We start from the raw sequence: 20287 nt of genomic DNA on the forward strand, positions 1-20287 counted from the left end.
AATCAGCATGCAGATGATGTAAATTAGTGCTTCAAAGTCCCTGTGATAAGGTTAGCGATAAACTGAAATCCAAACTGAACAGAACTACACTCTCTTCTACCATTGTCTAAAATATATTTAATGGTCTCGTTGCAAAAGCTAAATTGTCGCAAGTGAACTTTTATTTATTTATTTTATTTCACCTTTATTTAACCCAGGTAGCAAAGATTATAGCAAACACCACTGAAACTGAATTGGTGCTCGCTAGCTTTGCAAATTCAGCTATTGTTGGAAGCCAGCCAATATGAAACAAACTATTAAAATTACAAAAGGTTGCAGCATATGTTGTGTAGATGGTGAACTCATACAGCTGTCAACTCTTGTCATTTTAATCCGTTTCACATTTGCTAGCTACCTTTTAGATCGAAGCCCAAATAGAATGATTGAATATGATAGAAGCCCATCTCCTACTGTAAATAACCTAGCCATTACCAGCCTTTCAAAGCACTTCATGGCTACGGATGTGAGTGCTATGGGTCTGTAGTCATTTAGGCAGGTTACCTTAGTGTTCTTGGGCACAGGCACTATGGTGGTCTGCTTAAAACATGTAGGTATTACAAACTCGGACAGGGAGAGGTTGAACATGTAAGTTTAGACACTTGCTAGTTGGTCAGCGCATGCTTGCAGTACACATCCTGGTAATCCGTCTGGCCCTGCAGCCTTGTGAATGTTGACCTGTCTAAAGGTCTTACTCACATCGGCTGTGGAGAACATGATCACACAGTCTTCCAGTACAGCTGGTGCTCTCATGCATTTCAGTATTATTTGCCTCGAAGCGAGCATAGAAATAGTTCAGCTCGTCCGGTAGGCTCATGTCACAGGGCAGCTCTTGGCTGTGCTTCCCTTTGTAGTCTGTAATGGTTTGCAGGCCCTGCCACATCCGACGAGCGTCAGAGCCGATGTAGTATGACTCGATCTTAGTCCTGTATTGATGCTTTGCCTGTTTGATGGTTCGTCAGAGGGCATAGCGGGATTTCTTATAAGCTTCCAGGTTAGAGTCCCGCTCCTTGAAAGCGGCAGCTCTAGCCTTTAGCTCAGTGCGGATGCTGCCTGTAATCCATGGTTTCTGGTTGGGGTATGTACGTACGGTCACTGTGGGGACAACGTCATCGATGTACTTATTGATGAAGCCAATGACTGATGTGGTGTACTCCTCAATGCCGTTGGAGGAATCCCAGAACATATTCCAGTCTATGCTAGCAAAACAGTCCTGTAGCTTAGCATCTGCTTCATCTGACCACTTTTTTATTGATCTAGTCACTGGTGCTTCCTGCTTGTAAGCAGGAATCAGGAGGATAGAATTATGATCAGATTTGCCAAATGGAGGGCGAGCTTTGTATGCATCTCTGTGTGTGGAGTATAGGTGGTCCAGAGTTATTATCCCTCTGGTTGTACATTTAACATGTTTATAGAAATTTGGTGAAACGGATTTAAGTTTCCCTGCATTAAAGTCCCCAGCTACTAGGAGCACCGCCTCTGGGTGAGCGTTTTCTTGTTTGCTTATGGCGGAATACAGTTCATTAAATGCTATCTTGGTGCCAGCCTCTGACTGTGGTGGTATGTAAACAGCTACAAAGAATATAGACGAAAACTCTCTCGGGAGGTAATGTGGTCTGCAGCTTATCATGAGAAACTCTACCTCAGGCGAGCAATGGCTCGAGACTTCCTTAGATATCGTGCACCAGCTGTTGTTTACAAAAATACATAGACCGCCGCCCCTACTCTTACCATACGCCGCTGTTCTATCCTGCCGGTATATTGTATAACCAGCCAGCTGTATGTTGATATTGTCGTCGTTCAGCCATGACTCCGTGAAGCATAAGATGTTACAGTTTTTAATGTCCCGTTGGTAGTTTAATCTTCCCAATAACTTGTCCATTTTATTGTCCAAAGATTGCATGTTTGCGAGCTGAATTGAGGGGAGTGGGGGTTTATTCGACCGCCTCTTACTCCTCAGAAGGCAGCCTGCCCTCTGGCCTCTCTTTCTCCACCTCCCCATCACGCAGATCACTGGGGTCGGGGTCTGTTCCCGAGGGATCCATATATCCTTCACCTCGGGCTCGTCAGAGTCGTGAAAGAAGAAAAAGGATTCTGGTCCGTGGTGAGTAATCGCAGTCCTGATGTCCAGAAGTTATTTTCGGTCATAAGAGACGGTAGCGGCAACATTATGTACAAAAATAGTAAAAAAATAAGTTACAAACAACGCAGATAAATGAACAAAAAAAACACAATCGGTTGGGAGCACGTAAAACGTCTGCTTTCTGTTCCGGCACCATTTTTCGAATTTGTTGCACAGCCAATTAAGGAATTAAAGAGCAGTAACAAATAAATCCTGTTAATTTCACATTGTTAAACACTGGGCCAGAGTCCATGGATAGAAGGGGGAACGGGGGACATTGCGGTCAAGGTTATGTCTAATTCCCTTCTCTGAGTCATAACTTTTTTGGCACAAGAACAAAGCAGTCAATATTGTCTTAATTCATAAATAGCAACTGCTGCTCTACCTGTATGACACACTACTCCCACAGGGCACAAAACATAGGAAACGAATGATGAAGAGAGTCGGCCCGAGAATTGAACCCTGTGGCACCCCCATAGAGACTGCCAGAGGTCCGGACAACAGACCCTCTGATTTGACACACTGAACTCTACCAGAGAAGTAGTTGGTGAACCAGGCGAGGCAATCATTTGAGAATGCTATAACCTTGTGTTTGTATTCCCTTATTCTGAATCTTTGCATCTTCACAGAATCAAACACAATGCTATAACCTTGTCGTATTCCCCTTATTACCTAAAGCCGATGATAACTGAACACATACACCGAGTACACAAAACATTAACAACACCTGTTCTTTCCATGACATAGACTGACCAGGTGAAAGATATGATCATGATAACTAGTGATGACAGTAGTGTCTACATGACCCTTAGTTCTGTATGGTCTCTGCCTATATTTCATGGTTTGAGAGGGGCAGTATTTCTGTTACATGTATTTGAAATGCGTATTTTAACATCCTACTCCAGTCTCCTTTTCAGCTCATTTACCACAGTCCCTGTGGCCAAGAACACTAAGGCACCCTGCCTAAATGACTACAGACCCGTAGCACTCACATCCGTAGCATGAAGTGCTTTGAAAGGCTGGTAATGGCTCCCATCACACCATTATCCCAGAAACCCTAGACCCACTCCAATTTGCATACCGCCCAAACAGATCCACAGATGATGCAATCTCTATTGCACTCCACACTGCCCTTTCCCACCTGGACAAAAGGAACATGAGAATGCTATTCATTGACTACAGCTCAGCGTTCAACACCATAGTACCCTCAAAGCTCATCACTAAGCTAAGGACCCTGGGACTAAACACTTCCCTCTGCAACTGGATCCTGGACTTCCTGACAGGCCGCCCCCAGGTGGTAAGGGTAGGTAGCAACACATCTGCCACACTGATCTTCAACACTGAAGCCCCTCAGGGGTGTGTGCTCAGTCCCCTCCTGTACTCCCTGTTCCCCCACGACTGCGTGGCCAAGCACGACTCCAACACTATCATTACATTTGCAGATGACACAACAGCGGTAGGCCTGATCACCGACAACGACGGGGTTAAGCTGCCTGCAATCCAGGACCTCTACACCAGGCGGTGTCAGAGAAAGGCCATAAAAATTGTCAAAGACCCCACCCACCCCAGTCATAGACTGTTCTCTCTACTGCCGCATGGCAAGCGGTACAGGAGCGCCAAGTCTAAGACCAAAAGGCGTCTCAAAAGCTTTTACCCCCAGGCCATAAGACTCCTGAACAGGTAATCAAATGGCTACCCGGACTATTTGCATTGTGCCCCCCCCCCCAACCCCTCTTTACACTGCTGCTACTCTCTGTCTTCCATATATGCATTCATGTACATACTACCTCAATTAGCCCGACTAACCAGTGCCCCCGCATATTGGCTACCCGGACTACCTGCGTTGTGTCCCGCCACCCGCCAACCCCTCTTTTATGCTACTGCTACTCTCTGTTTATCATATATGCATAGTCACTTTAACCATACCCACATGTACATACTACCTCAATAAGCCCGACTAACCGGTGCCTGTATATAGCCTTGCTACTCTTATTATTCACTGTCTTTTTACTGTTGTTTTTTATTTCCTTACTCATCTATAGTTCACCTAATACCTATTTTTTTACTTAAAATTGTCCTGTTGGTTAGGGTCTGTAAGTAAGCATTTCACTGTAAGATCTACACCTGTTGTATTCGGCGCATGTGACAAATAAACTTTGATTTGACTTGAAAAGGCTCATCTCAATAAATGATCCAGGTGTCCTCTGACACGGCGCAAGTTGGGGGGGGGTAGGCCTTTCCTCTTTTGCATCTTTATTACTCAAGGAAGGGGGAGGCCGATGACATCAGAGGGCACCATCAAGTCAACTCCTTGAATGGCCTACTCCATGCAGTTTTAACTTGTCTAAAAAAAACACTATTTTGCTCAAAACATTTTTTACCCTTAAAGTACAATTCCACCACTTCAACCTCATTTCCATTCTCCAGCACAATACCAGTGTAATACTGTGTATATACACACACACACACACACACACACACACACACACACACACACCCAGTCAAAAGTTTGGACACACCTACTTCATTCCAGGGTTTTTCTTTATTTGTACTATTTTCTACATTGTAGAATAATAGTGAAGACATCAAAACTACGAAACACATATGGAATCATGTAGTAACCAAAAAAGATTTAATGATATGCTGTAATATATAACCACATTACCTAGCAGTCAACCTGCTTGCACCAATCCCATGGAATTATGGTAAAATACAAACCCCATCTCCCCTCAATGAATGTAATTTATTAATTCCTTCATTACAATGACCGTAATACGATAACAGTAATGCACTGCATTTTGTATTTTATTTTGGTACATTTAGGGTACTTTATATTTTGTACCAAGATACATTGTGATGTATTGTTACTCATCTCCATTTATGAGCTGAGCAAGGACATATGAATCATTGACCTGAACAAAAATTATCTGCAGACTTTTTAACCTAAACCTACCTTAGAGACTAATGATGTACACATACTCTGATAAACTGTGTGTCTCGCCAGATGCTTGGTTAAGGTCACAACTTTTACTAAACCAACAATGCCTGAGAGGTTCATTGTCTCCAAGGACACTATGGCGTAGCCACTTTATTTGAGTATTATAAACTCAAAACAAACAGAGCATGTCCAGAGACACTTAAGGCTCCTTAACTTGGAGTACCCCTTCACAGCAAATACCTGAAATTCCTTCGTTTTTACATTTCCAGGTATTTGCAATGCCTGGGAGTTTCGTTTCCTGTTAAGGTGTCTTTACTTTTACTCAAACGTGAAATTGGGCATTTTTTCCACCACTGATAACCATCATATCGAAGTAAAGTTCTAGTCACGCAATGACGCGTGGTCCTCTCTCACTATGGCTCGTGGGGAAAGCGTGCAGTTTATTAGGCTACAGATGAAATAAATGACGATGAATTTCATAGGGTGGTGAAAGTGCAAAAAGGGATGAGCTTGATGCACCTTTCCAAATAAATAACGAGGGTCTTATTCTGGTGATTTTATCGATGCTTGGCTGCCGCTCTTTTGTCCATAATAATCTCAGGTCATATGTGCGATCTGTCGGCTAGATCGCATGTGTCAATACCAGGGTGGGGACACTCGCTGTATAACACAACATCAGTAGAGTTGAAAATGTGATGGAAACCCATTTAACTTTCATTTTTTATTCAGCACATGGGAATTTAACCGCAAAAAATGTATTTTTACGTGCACTACATCATAACGGCACAGCCGTTTATCCACAACAGGTCAATTTGATAAACACGTCGCTGGTGGGACAACGCGAATATTGTTTTTATTCCGAATTGTTAATATTGCCATGTAAATATGTTGCCAATTGGATGGAAACCTAGCTACGGACTAGGAAAGAGACACTTCTAGTCCAGAGATTTGGCTTGTGGTGGAAAAAGTACCCAATTGTCATATTTGAGTAAAAGTAAAAGACACCTTAACAGAAAATGACTAGTAAAAGTCACCCAGTAAAATACTATGAGTAAAAGTCTAAAAGTATTTGGTTTAAAATATACTTAAGTATATTTACTTAAATATATAAAAATATATTAAAATATACTTAAGTATATTTTAACAATTACATTTACTTTCGATACTTAAGTAACAAAAGTAAAAGTATATATTATTTCAAATTCCTTATTTTAAGCAAGCCAGACGACACTCAGACATTATCAAAAACAGTTGGGATGATCAGGGATGTTCTCTTGATAAGTGCATGAATTAAACAATTTTCTTGTCCTGCTAAGCACTGAAAATGTAACGAGTACTTTTGGGTAAAAATTACATCATTTTCTTTAGGAATGTAGATGAGTAAAAGTACAAGTTGTCAAAAATATAATAAGTAAAGTACAGATACACACACAAAAAAAAACTTTAGTACTTTAATGTATTTTTACTTAAGTACTTTTCACCACTGGATTTGGCCCAAAAAGCTATAAAAACGATTTATTTCAATATGAACGAAAGTTAGTTGTTCGGCAGATAAATACAAAACAATGCAGATAATCTTGGTTTACATCTCACTGTAGATTATATTTTATTTTAGAAAGTAGAGGGTTTGTGCCGTGAAGTAATGGAATTAGGGACCCAAACACACACTGTTAACAGCATAACATGTTGTATTATCCATGACATAAATTAAAATAAATTGTGTAGATGACCAAATGAAGGATAACCTGCGTTTTATAAAACTGTAGTGCCCCCTGGAGTACATAATTTGAAAGTACCATACCATTCCCCCTTGTTTCAATGGCAGCATCATATCCATTAGAGACTGGGGTCTTGTGTCTATTACGTTCTATTGTTACATGATATATCAACAATCAGTTCTCTACTTATGTGTGCATCCTTGCAACAACTGCATACACTTATTGTTTAAGATTGAACCCTGTAATAAAACATTACATCAGTCTTCAGCTATTTAAACACATTATCGACTACAAAATAAAAAAAGTTGTATACTGACAATTTCAATAATGACAACTCCATCCCCCACCATGAGCGTGGTTCTGGTACCGTGCTACAAAGCCCTGTAATTTGCTACACTGTAAAGGGGTTTGACAGTTACAGGCAGCTCAGTGGCAGGTAAAAAAAATCTGTATTTCATATTCCAGTACACCTACAGTAATATAAATTCGGTATAAAAGTACCGTGTAATGACAGAGTACAATACCTTAAAATGTACTATAATAAAATAAAATAAATAGAAATGCTACCGTAATCTGAATGAATGGATGATTGAGGGGAGGGGTTTGTATTTCACAGTAGTTTACGGTAATTACAAAAAATTGGTGCAAGCGGGTGGTTGCTAGGTGAAGTGTTTACACATTACATCATATTAATGAATATTTGGGTGTTTTATATCACGCACACTTCTAGGGGCCAACAAAGGCTTTTAAACTGGTCGGAACTACAGGGCAAAACAGACCTAAAGGACATGAAGATACAATGCTTAACCATTTTTGTGCCACTCCAATCTGTCCCCTATAGAATTTAAATAGCGAGCAATAGTAATGGCGTCTTTTTGTAAGCACCAACTCCGCCATGGCTCGTTGACCAAAGTCTTTCGGGAAATGAATCAGGTTTTTGTAGGTGTTTTGGATAAACGCTGAAAATAAAGGTCTGGGGTAAACACAGGTTTACGTCCTTACACGTTTTGTTCTATGAGATATTCTTCATCACGTAACGTCACTGTGAATTTTGAAGCATTTCTGTAATCAAAACAAGCATGAAAGCACATAGGTTATGGTACCTGACTGATATCTCATAGATTAAAACATATATGATCTCCGAAGCCTGTGTTAACGTCAAACCTTACCCCAAAACCCCATTCATTTCCCCCATAGGGATGGCAGTAACTCATTTTCAGTTTTTAGGACTACAACATGGGGAGTTCTATTGATGGGGCACTATAACCACATAGGAGTTAAAGTGATAGAGCACTCTTGCTCACAGGTGCAACAAATACAGCCTCTTACAAGGCATTCCTCAAAATATTTGAATGAGCCAGAAACAACAATACCATGCCCCCACTAGTGGTCGAGGGCTGCCGAGTGGCGCAGTGGTCTAAGGCACTGAATGTCAGCGCTAGAGGCGTCACTACAGACCCTGGTTCAATTCCAGGCTGTATCACAACCAGTCGTGATTGGGAGTCCCATAGGGCGGCGCACAATTGGCCCAGCGTTGTCCGGTTCAGGCTTGGCCGGGGTAGGCCGTCATTGTAAATAAGAATTTGTTCTTAACTGACTTGCCTAGTTAAAGGTTTGAAAAAAATAAAGGGGTTTTGGTGCGCCAAAGATATGGTACGGTACTGTATTCTGTGTGGTGAAATTACAGTAACATTCAAAATACAGTAATTCTTTCCTAGCCCATAACATTTTCCCACAATGAGCCATAATGTACAGTATGTTGCCGTAAAACGTTTGAGTATTTTAATGTTGATAATACCTCTGATTACTTTACAGTTTTTCATTACAGTGTAGCAGCAATGTCTCAAGTTTAACACTGCAAATGTCCTAATTCTCACAGCATGTGTACGCAAAAAACGACATTTAATAAATGGGAGTAGTACACTATGATGGCTAGTTATTTGATGATTATTTTCATGAGTAATTTGATGATGTTAACATGGAGTTTTGTTCATACTACTTTATGGGTTATTAAGTGCTATCACTTTGGCAACGGAACCAAAAACGGTAACCCAAGAACTGATTAAAATTATGCAAGCTGTAGTTTTACATTTACAAAAGACAAACAATTGTGAAATCCCTTAGGAACATTTTTTTTATAATCTAAACACGGTCAAAAACGTTTTGATAAAAGGAATCTAACGTTTGGGACCACACTCCACCTTCCTCAGACATTGAATTACTAGTGTCAAGCGCGCAACTCCTTCAGTCCTTCATATGAAAGCAATTTGAATCTGGCTGTTCATTTTACTCTTAGGCTATGCAGGTAGTATAAAGATCTGTGCAGCACCTGCTGTGAACTGGGTCATGTTCATTAGGGCACGAAACAGAAAACGTTTCAAATCGATTTGCAACGGAAAAATAAAATGTGAATTTCCTATTGGACAAACAGCCTAGGTAGGCCCTCGTTGTTTCAGTTTGTTGACTTCCATTTGGTGCCTAATGAACACAACCCTGGTATCTGTGTAAAAGCGAGCCTGCCTGTTCCCTTTTAAATTAATGAATGCTGAAGACGCAACATTGCACACTGAGGGCAAAGTTGCATCAATGTTCCATCAATGTTTCAGCAACCATGAGTGTGTTGAATGGGGGCTCTACTGGGTCTGGGCGGGTCGGTTCTTCCTCTCCTGCCAATCTTTCTTCCTCAGGCTTAGTTCTGCGTCAGTGAAGGCTGCTGGGCCCCAGTTAGTGATCTTCTGAGGCCCCTTTGAACCTGAGAAAACAAAAATCATAAAGGTCTTTCACATCACTGCAGACAAAGGAAAGGAAATGAGGAGAGATCTTATTTAGATTATTAAGATGCGCCCAGGCCACAGATGGTGAGAAAGAAAAACACCAGAACAGACAGAGAGGAAAGATGCCTAAATAAAGAGAGTATTGATAAAAGGAGGAGAGAGGGAAAGTGCGCAGTAATATAGTGTTGTGTTACCTGGTTGAATGAGGCGGACCAATCCCTCATGGTGGGCCACTTTATGTTTCCAGGTCCTTGTGTTGTTCGCTGCGTCCTCCAGTTTCTGCATTACGTCCTGTGACAAACAAAGGAGAGACGATCTCAGTCGATTTGTGCAAGTAAGTAATCTCATTTTCAAATTAAGTGGAAGTTGGTTTTTAATACTGAAACAGGACAACCCACGGCTCACCTGTAGAACTCTAGTGCCCCCTACAATTGCCGTCTGGTAGTAGTTGTCAAGACACCGCTCTAGCACCCCCTAAACATCTAATTAGGCATTTTTCCAGCACCACAACTCAAGCACCCTAGTTCTAACAGACCTAAAATTAGTCCTACTCCTGAACTGAAAAGCATGCTCAATGAAGAACCTCTGTTGAAAGTACATTTTAGTCCAGAAGCAGGCCCGTGAATCTTCAATCCTGGAAACCGACCCGAATACATGTCTCACCTGGTACTGCTCCAGTGCCCCCTGCCTCTCACTCTCTAGTTGCTCCAACTGCAGCATGGCGGCCTGCAGGGCACTTTCCTTGGCCGTTCCCTCCTTCGCAAGCTCCTGTTTCTCCGCCTCCGTCTCAGAGATGGTCCTCTGCTGGTGGAGGTGGATCTGCTCCAGCTCAGCCCTCTTGGTCGCCTCCTCCTCCAGTAACCTGGGGAGACGTGGACAGAAAGTCGAGGGAACAGATAGAATGTGTCACATTCAAAACAGCAAAAAGAGGGATGCGTTGATCAAAAACACAATTACACTGCAAACATAAATCCACCCTAGAGTATACACGCGCACCCACACAAATTCCCTACTCAGAACACAAATGTGAGAAGTGCTGAGCCCAGAGAAACCCAAATGTCAGCATAGAGGAAGGAAGGAAGTGTTTCTGTACTGGCGGGACTGTTGCCCACATGTATGTAGCCCCCTCGTGAATCCATGAGGGGGGGCTTTGTGTGTGTGTGCACGCGTTTCCCTATTCCTCACTGACAAGCTCCACTTGTCAGACAATTACAGTGACTCAGCCAGAGAGACAATGAAGTCCATCACTGTACATTCATCTCAAGAGTACATGAGTATATGCCTGCTTTTCTGTGTCTGTGTGTGGAGCACTGACCGGGCCTGGAGCCTGCGAACCGTCTCCTCGTCCTGCCTGGCGCCTCTCTCCTCCTCCAGGGCATCCTCCAGGCGGTGGTACATGTCCTCCAGCTCGCGGACGCGCTGCAGGTACTGCTCCAGCTCAGTGGACTTCTGAGCTACCTGCTCCTCCATCTCCTGTCGCACCTGAGGACCGGCGAGAAGACAATTGTATAAAGAGCACTACAGGTATCCAAGACTAAATCTAGTGGTGCTCTTGGACCGGACGACCCATTCACTAGGAGTTAGCGCTTAGTAGGCTGTAGCACTCATTTAACTTACTTAAAATGTATTAAACGCTACTTTGGGTGAACTATCCCTTTAATCACTCATTTAACCCATTGTGTACCACTCACTTCCTTTTCTATCTTAAGCCTACTAACTTCCTATCATTCAGCCCTACCATTCAGGCTATGACAGTCAATGATTGGAAACACTTGCCATTGCCAATCTGTAAAAATGAAGTTGTTCATTTTTTTTTATAACAGGAAATAAAAAGGACGCAACCCTTGTGGGTACATCCTGAAACAGAGCAGACATTGACTTGAGAGAATAAAATAAATGGAACACCTCATTGATGGTCCTATAAACTGATGTCATTTAAAGTCTGCCAGTAGGATGTTTGAACAACATGTCAAATGAGCTTAAGAGCATAAACTGGGGGATAAAATAACTAGAAAGTTTAAATCCTTTTCATGGACCCAAGAATTGACTGGATAAATGAAGAGAAACTGCTGAATCACTGGTTAGGGACAACTTGTACCAACTCCTTGAAGTCTCACAGGGTGCAGTGGGTTCCTGAAAAGCCAGCGTAATGAAATAGTAACCAACTAAATGGGGTACGGCCTAATTTGTTGAAGTCAATTAAGTAGCTGGCATAGGGGTTAGCAGTCAGCTGTGGGTGTAGCTTACAGTCTAAATCTCTCTTTTGGTCACTAAATTGTGTGTAGGTAGGTACCATTTTCTCCCTCTCAAGGTCCTCCCTGTAGCGATCCTGTTGTTCAGTCTGCGTCTGCAGGAGTCTCCTCTCCTCCTCTGCCGCGTTGGCCGCCGCCTCCTCCAGTTTCTGACCAATAGCGGAGGGAACAGTCATTACATAATTGACGACAGATACACCTGATGCAATGGTAAATCTTAGCACTGGCGGAAGCGCTATAGGTCCAGGGTTGTGTCAGAAATATTTATTTTGCCATTTTCACTGCATGAATTATGGGACTGCAGCTGGTGGTAGCGCGAAAGGGCTGGGTTTTGATTAATACAAAAGTTAGAGGCTTGCTCCTCACTGGCCAATCAAAACGTGCTCCATGGCTAAATATGTGGTTGCTTCAAATTGTGTATTTACAGTCTTATGTATTGCGGTGTCATCAACTCCAATCCAAATGTTAGTCCATTATAGCCTAGTTTGTTACATAGCCTACAGAAACAAAATGTAGGCCATATCCCATCTTTGTTAAATACGTTGAACATGTTTGCATTCCACATTGTTCTAAGTTATTGCGGCAGGTAGCCTAGTGGTTAGAGCGTTGGGCCATAACAGAATGGTTGCGAGATCGAATCCCGGAGCTGAGAAGGCAGTTCTGCCCCTGAACAAGGCAGTTAACTCACTGTTCCTAGGATGTCATTGTAAATAAGAATTTGTTCTTAACTGACTTGCCTAGTTAAATAAAGGTTAAATAAAAAGAAAATACCAATTGCATGGTTTCAATATGTAAAACATAGCATATAGTAGCCACCCTTTGCCTTGATGACAGCTTTGCACACGCTTGGCATTCTCTCAACCAGCTTCATGAGGTAGTCACCTGGAATCCATTTCAATTAACAGGTGTGCCTTGTTAAAAGTTAATTTGTGGAATTTCTTTCCTTCTTAATGCGTTTGAACCAATCAGTTGTGTTATGACAAGGTAGGGGTGGTATTCAGAAGATAGCTCTATTTGGTAAAATACCAAGTCCATATTATGGCAAGAACAGCTCAAATAAGTAAAGAGAAACGACAGTCCATCATTACTTTAAGACATGAAGGTCAGTCAATCCAGAAAATTTCAAGAACTTTGAATGTTACTTCAAGTGCAGTCGCAAAAACCATCAAGCGCTATGATGAAACTAGCTCTCATGAGGACCGCCACAGGAAAGGAAGACTCAGAGTTACTTCTGCTGCAGAGGATGGGTTCATTAGAGTTACCAGCCTCAGATATTGCAGACCAAATAAATGCTTCAGAGTTTAAGTAACAGACACGTCAATATCAACTGTTCAGAGGAGACTGCTTGAGTCAGGCCTTCATGGTCAAATGTATAACACATGTATAACACTTTTTTGGTTACTACATAATTCCATGTGTTATTTCATAGTTTTGATGTCTTCACTATTATTCTACAATGTAGAAAATAGTACAATTTTTGGGGGGAAAAACCCTGGAATGAGTAGGTGTGTCCAAACCTTTGACTGGTACCGTATGTAAATTAGATATTTCTCCATTTCATTTCAAATAAATTTGAAAACATTTCTAAAAACATGTTTTCACGTTGTCATGGGGTATTGTGTGTAGATGGGTGAGAGAAAACATCTATTGAAACATCTATTCAATCCATTTTTTATTCAGGCTGCAACAACAAAATGTGCGATAAGTCAAGAGGTATGAATACTTTCTCAAGGCACTGTTAACTTATAAATGCCTCCTGCGCTTAGTTCAACTGTCATACCCAATCAGGACCCAAAACATAACCTTGTTTGTAAACAATGAACATGTAAACCAACACCGTACAGCTTCAAAACATGGTTCAAACTTTCATTTTGATCTCATGGAAGTTCAGTCCTTGCATCCAAAGCTCGGTCTATGAATTTGAAAGTGGTTCATTTCTACAGCCCCATCCTTCAGCTGTTCACCAACACAATGGCAGGCAGGACACTTTTTTATTGTTTGAACTGCAGATTGTCCCTTCCAAACAACTACGTTATTTTAAATTAAACTTGGTTGTTAATTGAATCCGGAGTAAGCCGAACGTCTAGAGCTGCCGACCTGTTGAAGTAGAAATCAAGATTAGTGATTGCTGTTCTGACCTCCAGAAGCCGTTTTCGGTCATAGGAAATGAATGGCGGAGACATGACGTGCAAAATAAGTTTCAATCAACATAAGAACAGCAGAATTGTTCAGGACCCTGTAAAACAGCTGCTATCCACGACAGTGCCATCTTCAAAACTGCCGATTAATCCTAATTTGACTCTTTCCGTGCAGCCGTGACTTGTCAATTGACCGAACTCGTTCGTTACTCACTCACTACCGCAGGTTAGTGTGAAGTGACCAACCGATCACAGAATGGCTACCGTGTACAAGTGAACCCAGGGTTTTAATAAAGGGCGCCGACCCCTCACCCTCTCAGTCCTGTGTGTACCACAGACCTGTCCTGGACTGGAGAGTATGAGAGACGGGAACTTGTTGCACATCAATGGGAGATTGTTGTTCATTCATTATGCATTGAGTACTAGGGGCACAATGAACCTTCAGACACAGGGACATTGTTGCCCCAATAAATCCAATGATTGTCCACAGCTACACTGCATGTGCTACATTGGACAATAACATTTTATGGTATTGTTGTATGGCTCATTTGAGCTTGTCCAGATGACTAGTCATGGGTCTCATCTATAAGAGCTCTGATACAATGGGTATTGAAGAGAAGCACTGGTATGTACTGGAACTTAGAGCACCATCTTTCTTACCAATCTCTACAGAAAATAGAGGGCGTGAACATATTGAAAATGAAATGTTGTTAGTTACATTTACATTTAAGTCATTTGGCAGACGCTCTTATCCAGAGCGACTTACAAATTGGTACATTCACCTTATGATATCCAGTGGAACAACCACTTTACAATAGTGCATCTAAATCTTTTAAGGGGGGGGTTAGAAGGATTACTTTATCCTATCCTAGGTATTCCTTAAAGAGGTGGGGTTTCAGGTGTCTCCGGAAGGTGGTGATTGACTCCGCTGTCCTGGCGTCGTGAGGGAGCTTGTTCCACCATTGGGGTGCCAGAGCAGCGAACAGTTTTGACTGGGCTGAGCGGGAACTGTGCTTCCTCAGAGGTAGGGAGGCGAGCAGGCCAGAGGTGGATGAACGCAGTGCCCTTGTTTGGGTGTAGGGCCTGATCAGAGCCTGAAGGTACGGAGGTGCCGTTCCCCTCACAGCTCCGTAGGCAAGCACCATGGTCTTGTAGCAGATGCGAGCTTCAACTGGAAGCCAGTGGAGAGAGCGGAGGAGCGGGGTGACGTGAGAGAACTTGGGAAGGTTGAACACCAGACGGGCTGCGGCATTCTGGATGAGTTGTAGGGGTTTAATGGCACAGGCAGGGAGCCCAGCCAACAGCGAGTTGCAGTAATCCAGACGGGAGATGACAAGTGCCTGGATTAGGACCTGCGCCGCTTCCTGTGTGAGGCAGGGTCGTACTCTGCGAATGTTGTAGAGCATGAACCTACAGGATCGGGTCACCGCCTTGATGTTAGTGGAGAACGACAGGGTGTTCAGTAACACCGACCAGTGAAATAACCACATCAGATAACATTTCCGAATGTTTATTCACTCATAACCTGCTTTGTTAATATAAAAATTGTCTCAATACACGTGTTAAAGAGATCAATGGAATTCAACCAAAACAATGGAAACGCCACGAGGGGGAAAGATTCAGAATCTCCTCATCTCCTCATCCATCAAAAATCAGCCTACAATTTAAACAACAGTCTATGTGTATTTCACATAATGTTAGGGTAAAAAGTATAATACTAGTATGGATGTCGTCACAAATCAACGGCATTACACTTAAAAACGGCTTCAAATACCACCACCAATTTCTATATGCTATGCAACCAGCTTATACGAACGGGAGTTAGCATTTTGCAGACATTTTTTTGGAACCCGAAAATAACAACTTCTAAACATTATGCAGCGAAAACAACCAAATACAGTCTACCACATTGTGGGCCTGTTAGAACACAAATGATGACGAATTTGACGAATATCCACTTCCTTAGACCCAATTTTTTTTAATGGTCGCCAATGGTCTGCATTCCATTAACGTCTTTACCGCATGTATAGGAGAATATTGCCATCGTGTATTTGATTTTAACTGTCCATGTTTTTTTTTGCTGCCGAGTGAAATGAGGAAACGTCTAATTTAAGTGACATTTCACCTGTAATTAAAGACCCCCAACTGAGCAGTGATAATTGGACTTCAACTGTGAATAAACTGCACCAAAAGGCCAGACTGAAATAACTTTAATCAGGATTAAGAGTTGACTGGAAAAATGAGTGAAGTGGAAGTGACAAAAAGATAAGTGCACACGCACACACTTCATTCCCCTGAACAGCACAACCCACATTCTCACATTGCGAAACCATTGAGGAAACCAAAAAGTGGGGCTATTCTATTGTTAACATCCAGACGCACACATGGCACCGAATCTACCACAAACGGTTTCTGTGGGAGGAACACATGTGAAGTTAGTCTTTCAGGTGACCTAGATCCTGAAGTATTACTGTCATTTCACTTTCATAGGCCTAACTTCATTTAAGCGATGATGGAAATGAACCACTTTTCCCCCCCGACTGTTTTAAGTGTGTTCCAGCTACTATCCTCATGACTTCCTGACTAGACTAAGAACAGTGGAGATAGGTGGAAACGGATTCTAATGACTCCATTTGGTAACACTTTACTTGACACCCATAACCATGTCATAATATGTCATAACAGCTGACAACCTGTCATGATATGGTCATAACACTGTCATTACTCATATTTTACACCTGTTGTGAAGTGTTATTTTATGGCTGGTTATGACACCTACACAAGAGTGTCAAAACCACATTTATTCCCCACCCCATAAAAATCCTTGCCAAGAAGTATCCTTTTGTTTGAAAGTTTGTTTCTAAAATCCTGTGTTTCATTTTTTAAAATAAATTCTTTAGTCATATTTTAAATAACTTGTAGAGATATACACTTTAGGATACTGTCATGAAGCATTATGACCATCCTGTCTCACTTTACTTGGACTAAGAAAATATACTTTATGACACTGTCAATAAGCATTATGACCATCCTAATCATATAAGCCAGATAGGCCTATCACGTACATGCCCTTATATCAGTCATCAGTCTTGTCCTGCACCTGAAATCTGCTCCTGCATTCATCCCAGTCATCAGCCTACATACATACATACTGTAAAATTATCATTGTAATTGCTCACACATTGATATCAGACATGCACCTACCCCAATGCTCTGTAAATATATAAATAATAGTAGGTGCATATATATATATATATATATATATATATATATATATATATATATATATATATATACATATATATACATATACATATATATATATATATATATATATATATATATATATATATATATATATACATACATATATATATATATATACACACACACACAGTAGGCTGTTGTGTAATGGAACGTTTTGCGGGTTGACACTTATGTAGGCGTCACAACAGGTCTAAATATGTGTCATGACAGTTAGGACCATATTATAACAGGTTGTGACAAGTTATGTCAGCTGTTATGATGTATGACATGGTTATGAACGTGTCATAATGTGTTACGACGCTGAGTGTCAAGTAAAGTGTTACCTACCATTTTTACACTACCTTACTGTGCTGACTTAGAGGTTTTCTTTTCACATTGTGCATTGGGCAGCACAGGGCAGTTCAACTCAGTAGTTTGAAAAGGGCATAGTAGCAAAGGGAGGACGTTGACCGTTGTGAGTGAGCTCACCTTCCTCATGGCCTCCAGTTCCTGCTGCTTGTTCTCGTTGGCTGTCTGCAGCTCCCTCATCCTGAGCTCCAGCTCCTCCTGCTCCGCTTGCTGTTTCTGCCTCAGCTCCCTCCGCTTCTGGCGGGACTCGCGGTGCGGCGCCGGCCGGCCCAGCTTCAGCAGACTGATACAGGTCTGGATGGCTGAAATGGAGAAGAGACACCAGACAGGGGTCAGGTCCAAGGCTGGGCCATGTTCAGTATAGGACAATGTTGTGGAATGTTGCAGATAGAAATGTGATGAGTAAAGCTGATGACTACTTATTATCATGTCAGAGAGGCATGACTAGTCTACATAACACATTTCTATCTGAACATTCCACAATGTTGAGCTCTGCTGAACGTGCCCCTGTACTTACACCCATCAATAAAGTCTAGATGTCCAGTGCTATACTTTCCATAATACCAACAGGAGATCAATTGCATGGTGAGAGAATTGAGAACTAGTTACATTACACAACAGGATTCGAAACACAAAAACGATATACATTGGCAATCTAAGAATATGGTATGAGCAATGTACAAGTGCTTTCATTTCTGATTAAATACGAATGAAATACGTCCACTTCCTACCCTGTATCCATTCCTGTTTCCTCTTCTTATCCGACGCGCTGATCTCATAGCTTTTGTCGGAGCATTTGACGTAGAACAGACACTTCTTCCCTTCCTTATCCGGTAACGACTGTAAAGACAAGTTAATTTACATTTTTACACTCTTTCACCAACATTCATTTTGTTAGTTAGGTTAAGGGTTGAAATGAATGCATGAGCATTGGTCGTGGTTGTTTACTGTTGTTGTTAGTGTTTGTTGATGTCGTTCAGTGTTCCTTGCCTCCACACAGCAGTTTCCATCCAGCAGGATGTCACCCTTCTTCTCTGCCAGGTCCTCGCTCACGTAGTAGGATATGGAGTTGGGCCTCAGGAGGAACCAGCGTTCTGTCCAGTTCTTTCTCTTGTGACCCTTTTTCATCATGTAGCCCTGCAGCAAGCGAAAAACAGGAGGCTCAGACAATTTTGTGTTTCTGTCTTTCTGTTGGTTTGCCTTAATATCGGTGTTAGAAAAACTAGCAGGAGACGTTTCAGTATAATTTCTTAGTTGACCGCCGCACAGCCACCATGATGAGTTTGTAGTGTTGCATTTGAGATTCTAAAAATCGACAATATTCATGTGGTCTCTATAAAAAAAAAAAGGCGACACTACACTCAGCCAAACATTGTTTTGGCGTGTGGTGTTTAAAAGCTCGATCCATGCTACAGTATTGCTAGTACATAATACTGGTCAACGCTATCCGTCGACCATGGACACGTCACATGACGGTAGTTTGGTTGACGTCAACATTTGCCAAGGCATGGAGATATAAATGGCTCTGAGGCCGACCTGTTTGAATACGTCAAGGATGAGCTCGTGGAAGACCTCGGTGATGCCCATAGAGAGGGTCTGGCGGTCCATGCCCTTGCTGAAAGTGCCAGTGCCCACCAGGGTGATTATCTCCCAGGCACTCAGGCACTGCTGCTTGGTGCTAAGCTCAAGCTTGTAGTCCTCGAAGCGCTCCTCCACCCAGCTGCCTCCCATGGCCTCCGTCAGCTTGCGCAGGAAGTACTCGATCTGAGGGGGGTTGGGAAGAGACACAGGTGAGTACACAGACACACGTCAGCACGCACGGGCACGCTTATTGTATTATGTAGGTGGGTGGACTTGCACGAATCCTTGGCTTGTGTGAGCTGGAACGGCTCATAGGACAGGAGCAGCGGCTAATTGGGGATCCCAATAAATACTACTACCACCACCACTACTTCAGGTCCTCTCCAAATACTACCGCTGCACCATCGAGAGCGTCCCGAACGGTTCAATTACAGCCTGGTATGGGAATTGCTACGTTCATGACCGCAAGGCCCTCCAGCGGGTGGTGAAGATGGCCCAGTACATTAATGGGACGGTGCTCCCACCCATCCAGGAGATCTACTCAAAACGGTGCTTGAGGAAGCCCCGCAGCTTCATCAAGGACCCAACACACCCCCAGCCACGAGCCGTTTACTCCCTTACCGTAAGGCAGACGGTGTCGGAGCATGAGGTCTGATACCAACAGGCTCTACCGACAAGCCACCAGACTGCTGAACACTTGAACTGGACTGACCACCTGCTCTGGTTCTCCGCATCTTAGCACACCTCACAACTGCTGCTACCATACAATTATTATGATTTCTAAATAGTGCACAATTTAAAAAACACTTGCCCCCCCCCAATTCCCCAAAACATGTGTATATAAACTGTGCCTTCCTGTGTTATACTTAAGCTAAAATGTTTACTCTATTGAGCCATTTACTTCATGTTTGTATTCTTATCTTTTATTTCTTATTGTTGTTGCATTGTCGAGAAGCCCCACGCTCTTCTCAGTTTACATCAACAACATAGCTCAGACAGTAGGAAGCTCTCTCATCCATTTATATGCAGATAATACAGTGTTATACTCAGCTGGTCCCTCCCCGGATTTTGTGTTAAATGCTCTACAACAAAGCTTTCTTAGTGTTCAACAAG

General features: G+C 42.3%; 1 protein-coding gene across 2 annotated transcripts in view; it reads right to left on the reverse strand.

Moving 5' to 3' along the window:
• Nucleotides 1-6536: 6536 nt before the first annotated feature.
• The window catches only part of swap70b (switching B cell complex subunit SWAP70b), a 35312-nt gene continuing 21561 nt past the window's right edge, over nt 6537-20287 (reverse strand). For both annotated transcript variants that reach the window (XM_029758241.1, XM_029758242.1), the window contains 9 exons: nt 19130-19357; nt 18584-18730; nt 18325-18433; nt 17714-17895; nt 11882-11989; nt 10904-11070; nt 10252-10450; nt 9783-9879; nt 6537-9566 (listed from right to left, as the gene is read on the reverse strand). In XM_029758241.1, the coding sequence (XP_029614101.1) occupies nt 9448-9566; nt 9783-9879; nt 10252-10450; nt 10904-11070; nt 11882-11989; nt 17714-17895; nt 18325-18433; nt 18584-18730; nt 19130-19357 (1356 nt within the window). In that variant the 3' untranslated portion in view covers nt 6537-9447. The remainder of the gene's footprint in view (nt 9567-9782; nt 9880-10251; nt 10451-10903; nt 11071-11881; nt 11990-17713; nt 17896-18324; nt 18434-18583; nt 18731-19129; nt 19358-20287) is intronic.

Source organism: Salmo trutta, chromosome 7, assembly GCF_901001165.1.
Source record: "Salmo trutta chromosome 7, fSalTru1.1, whole genome shotgun sequence".
Lineage (NCBI taxonomy): Eukaryota > Metazoa > Chordata > Actinopteri > Salmoniformes > Salmonidae > Salmo > Salmo trutta.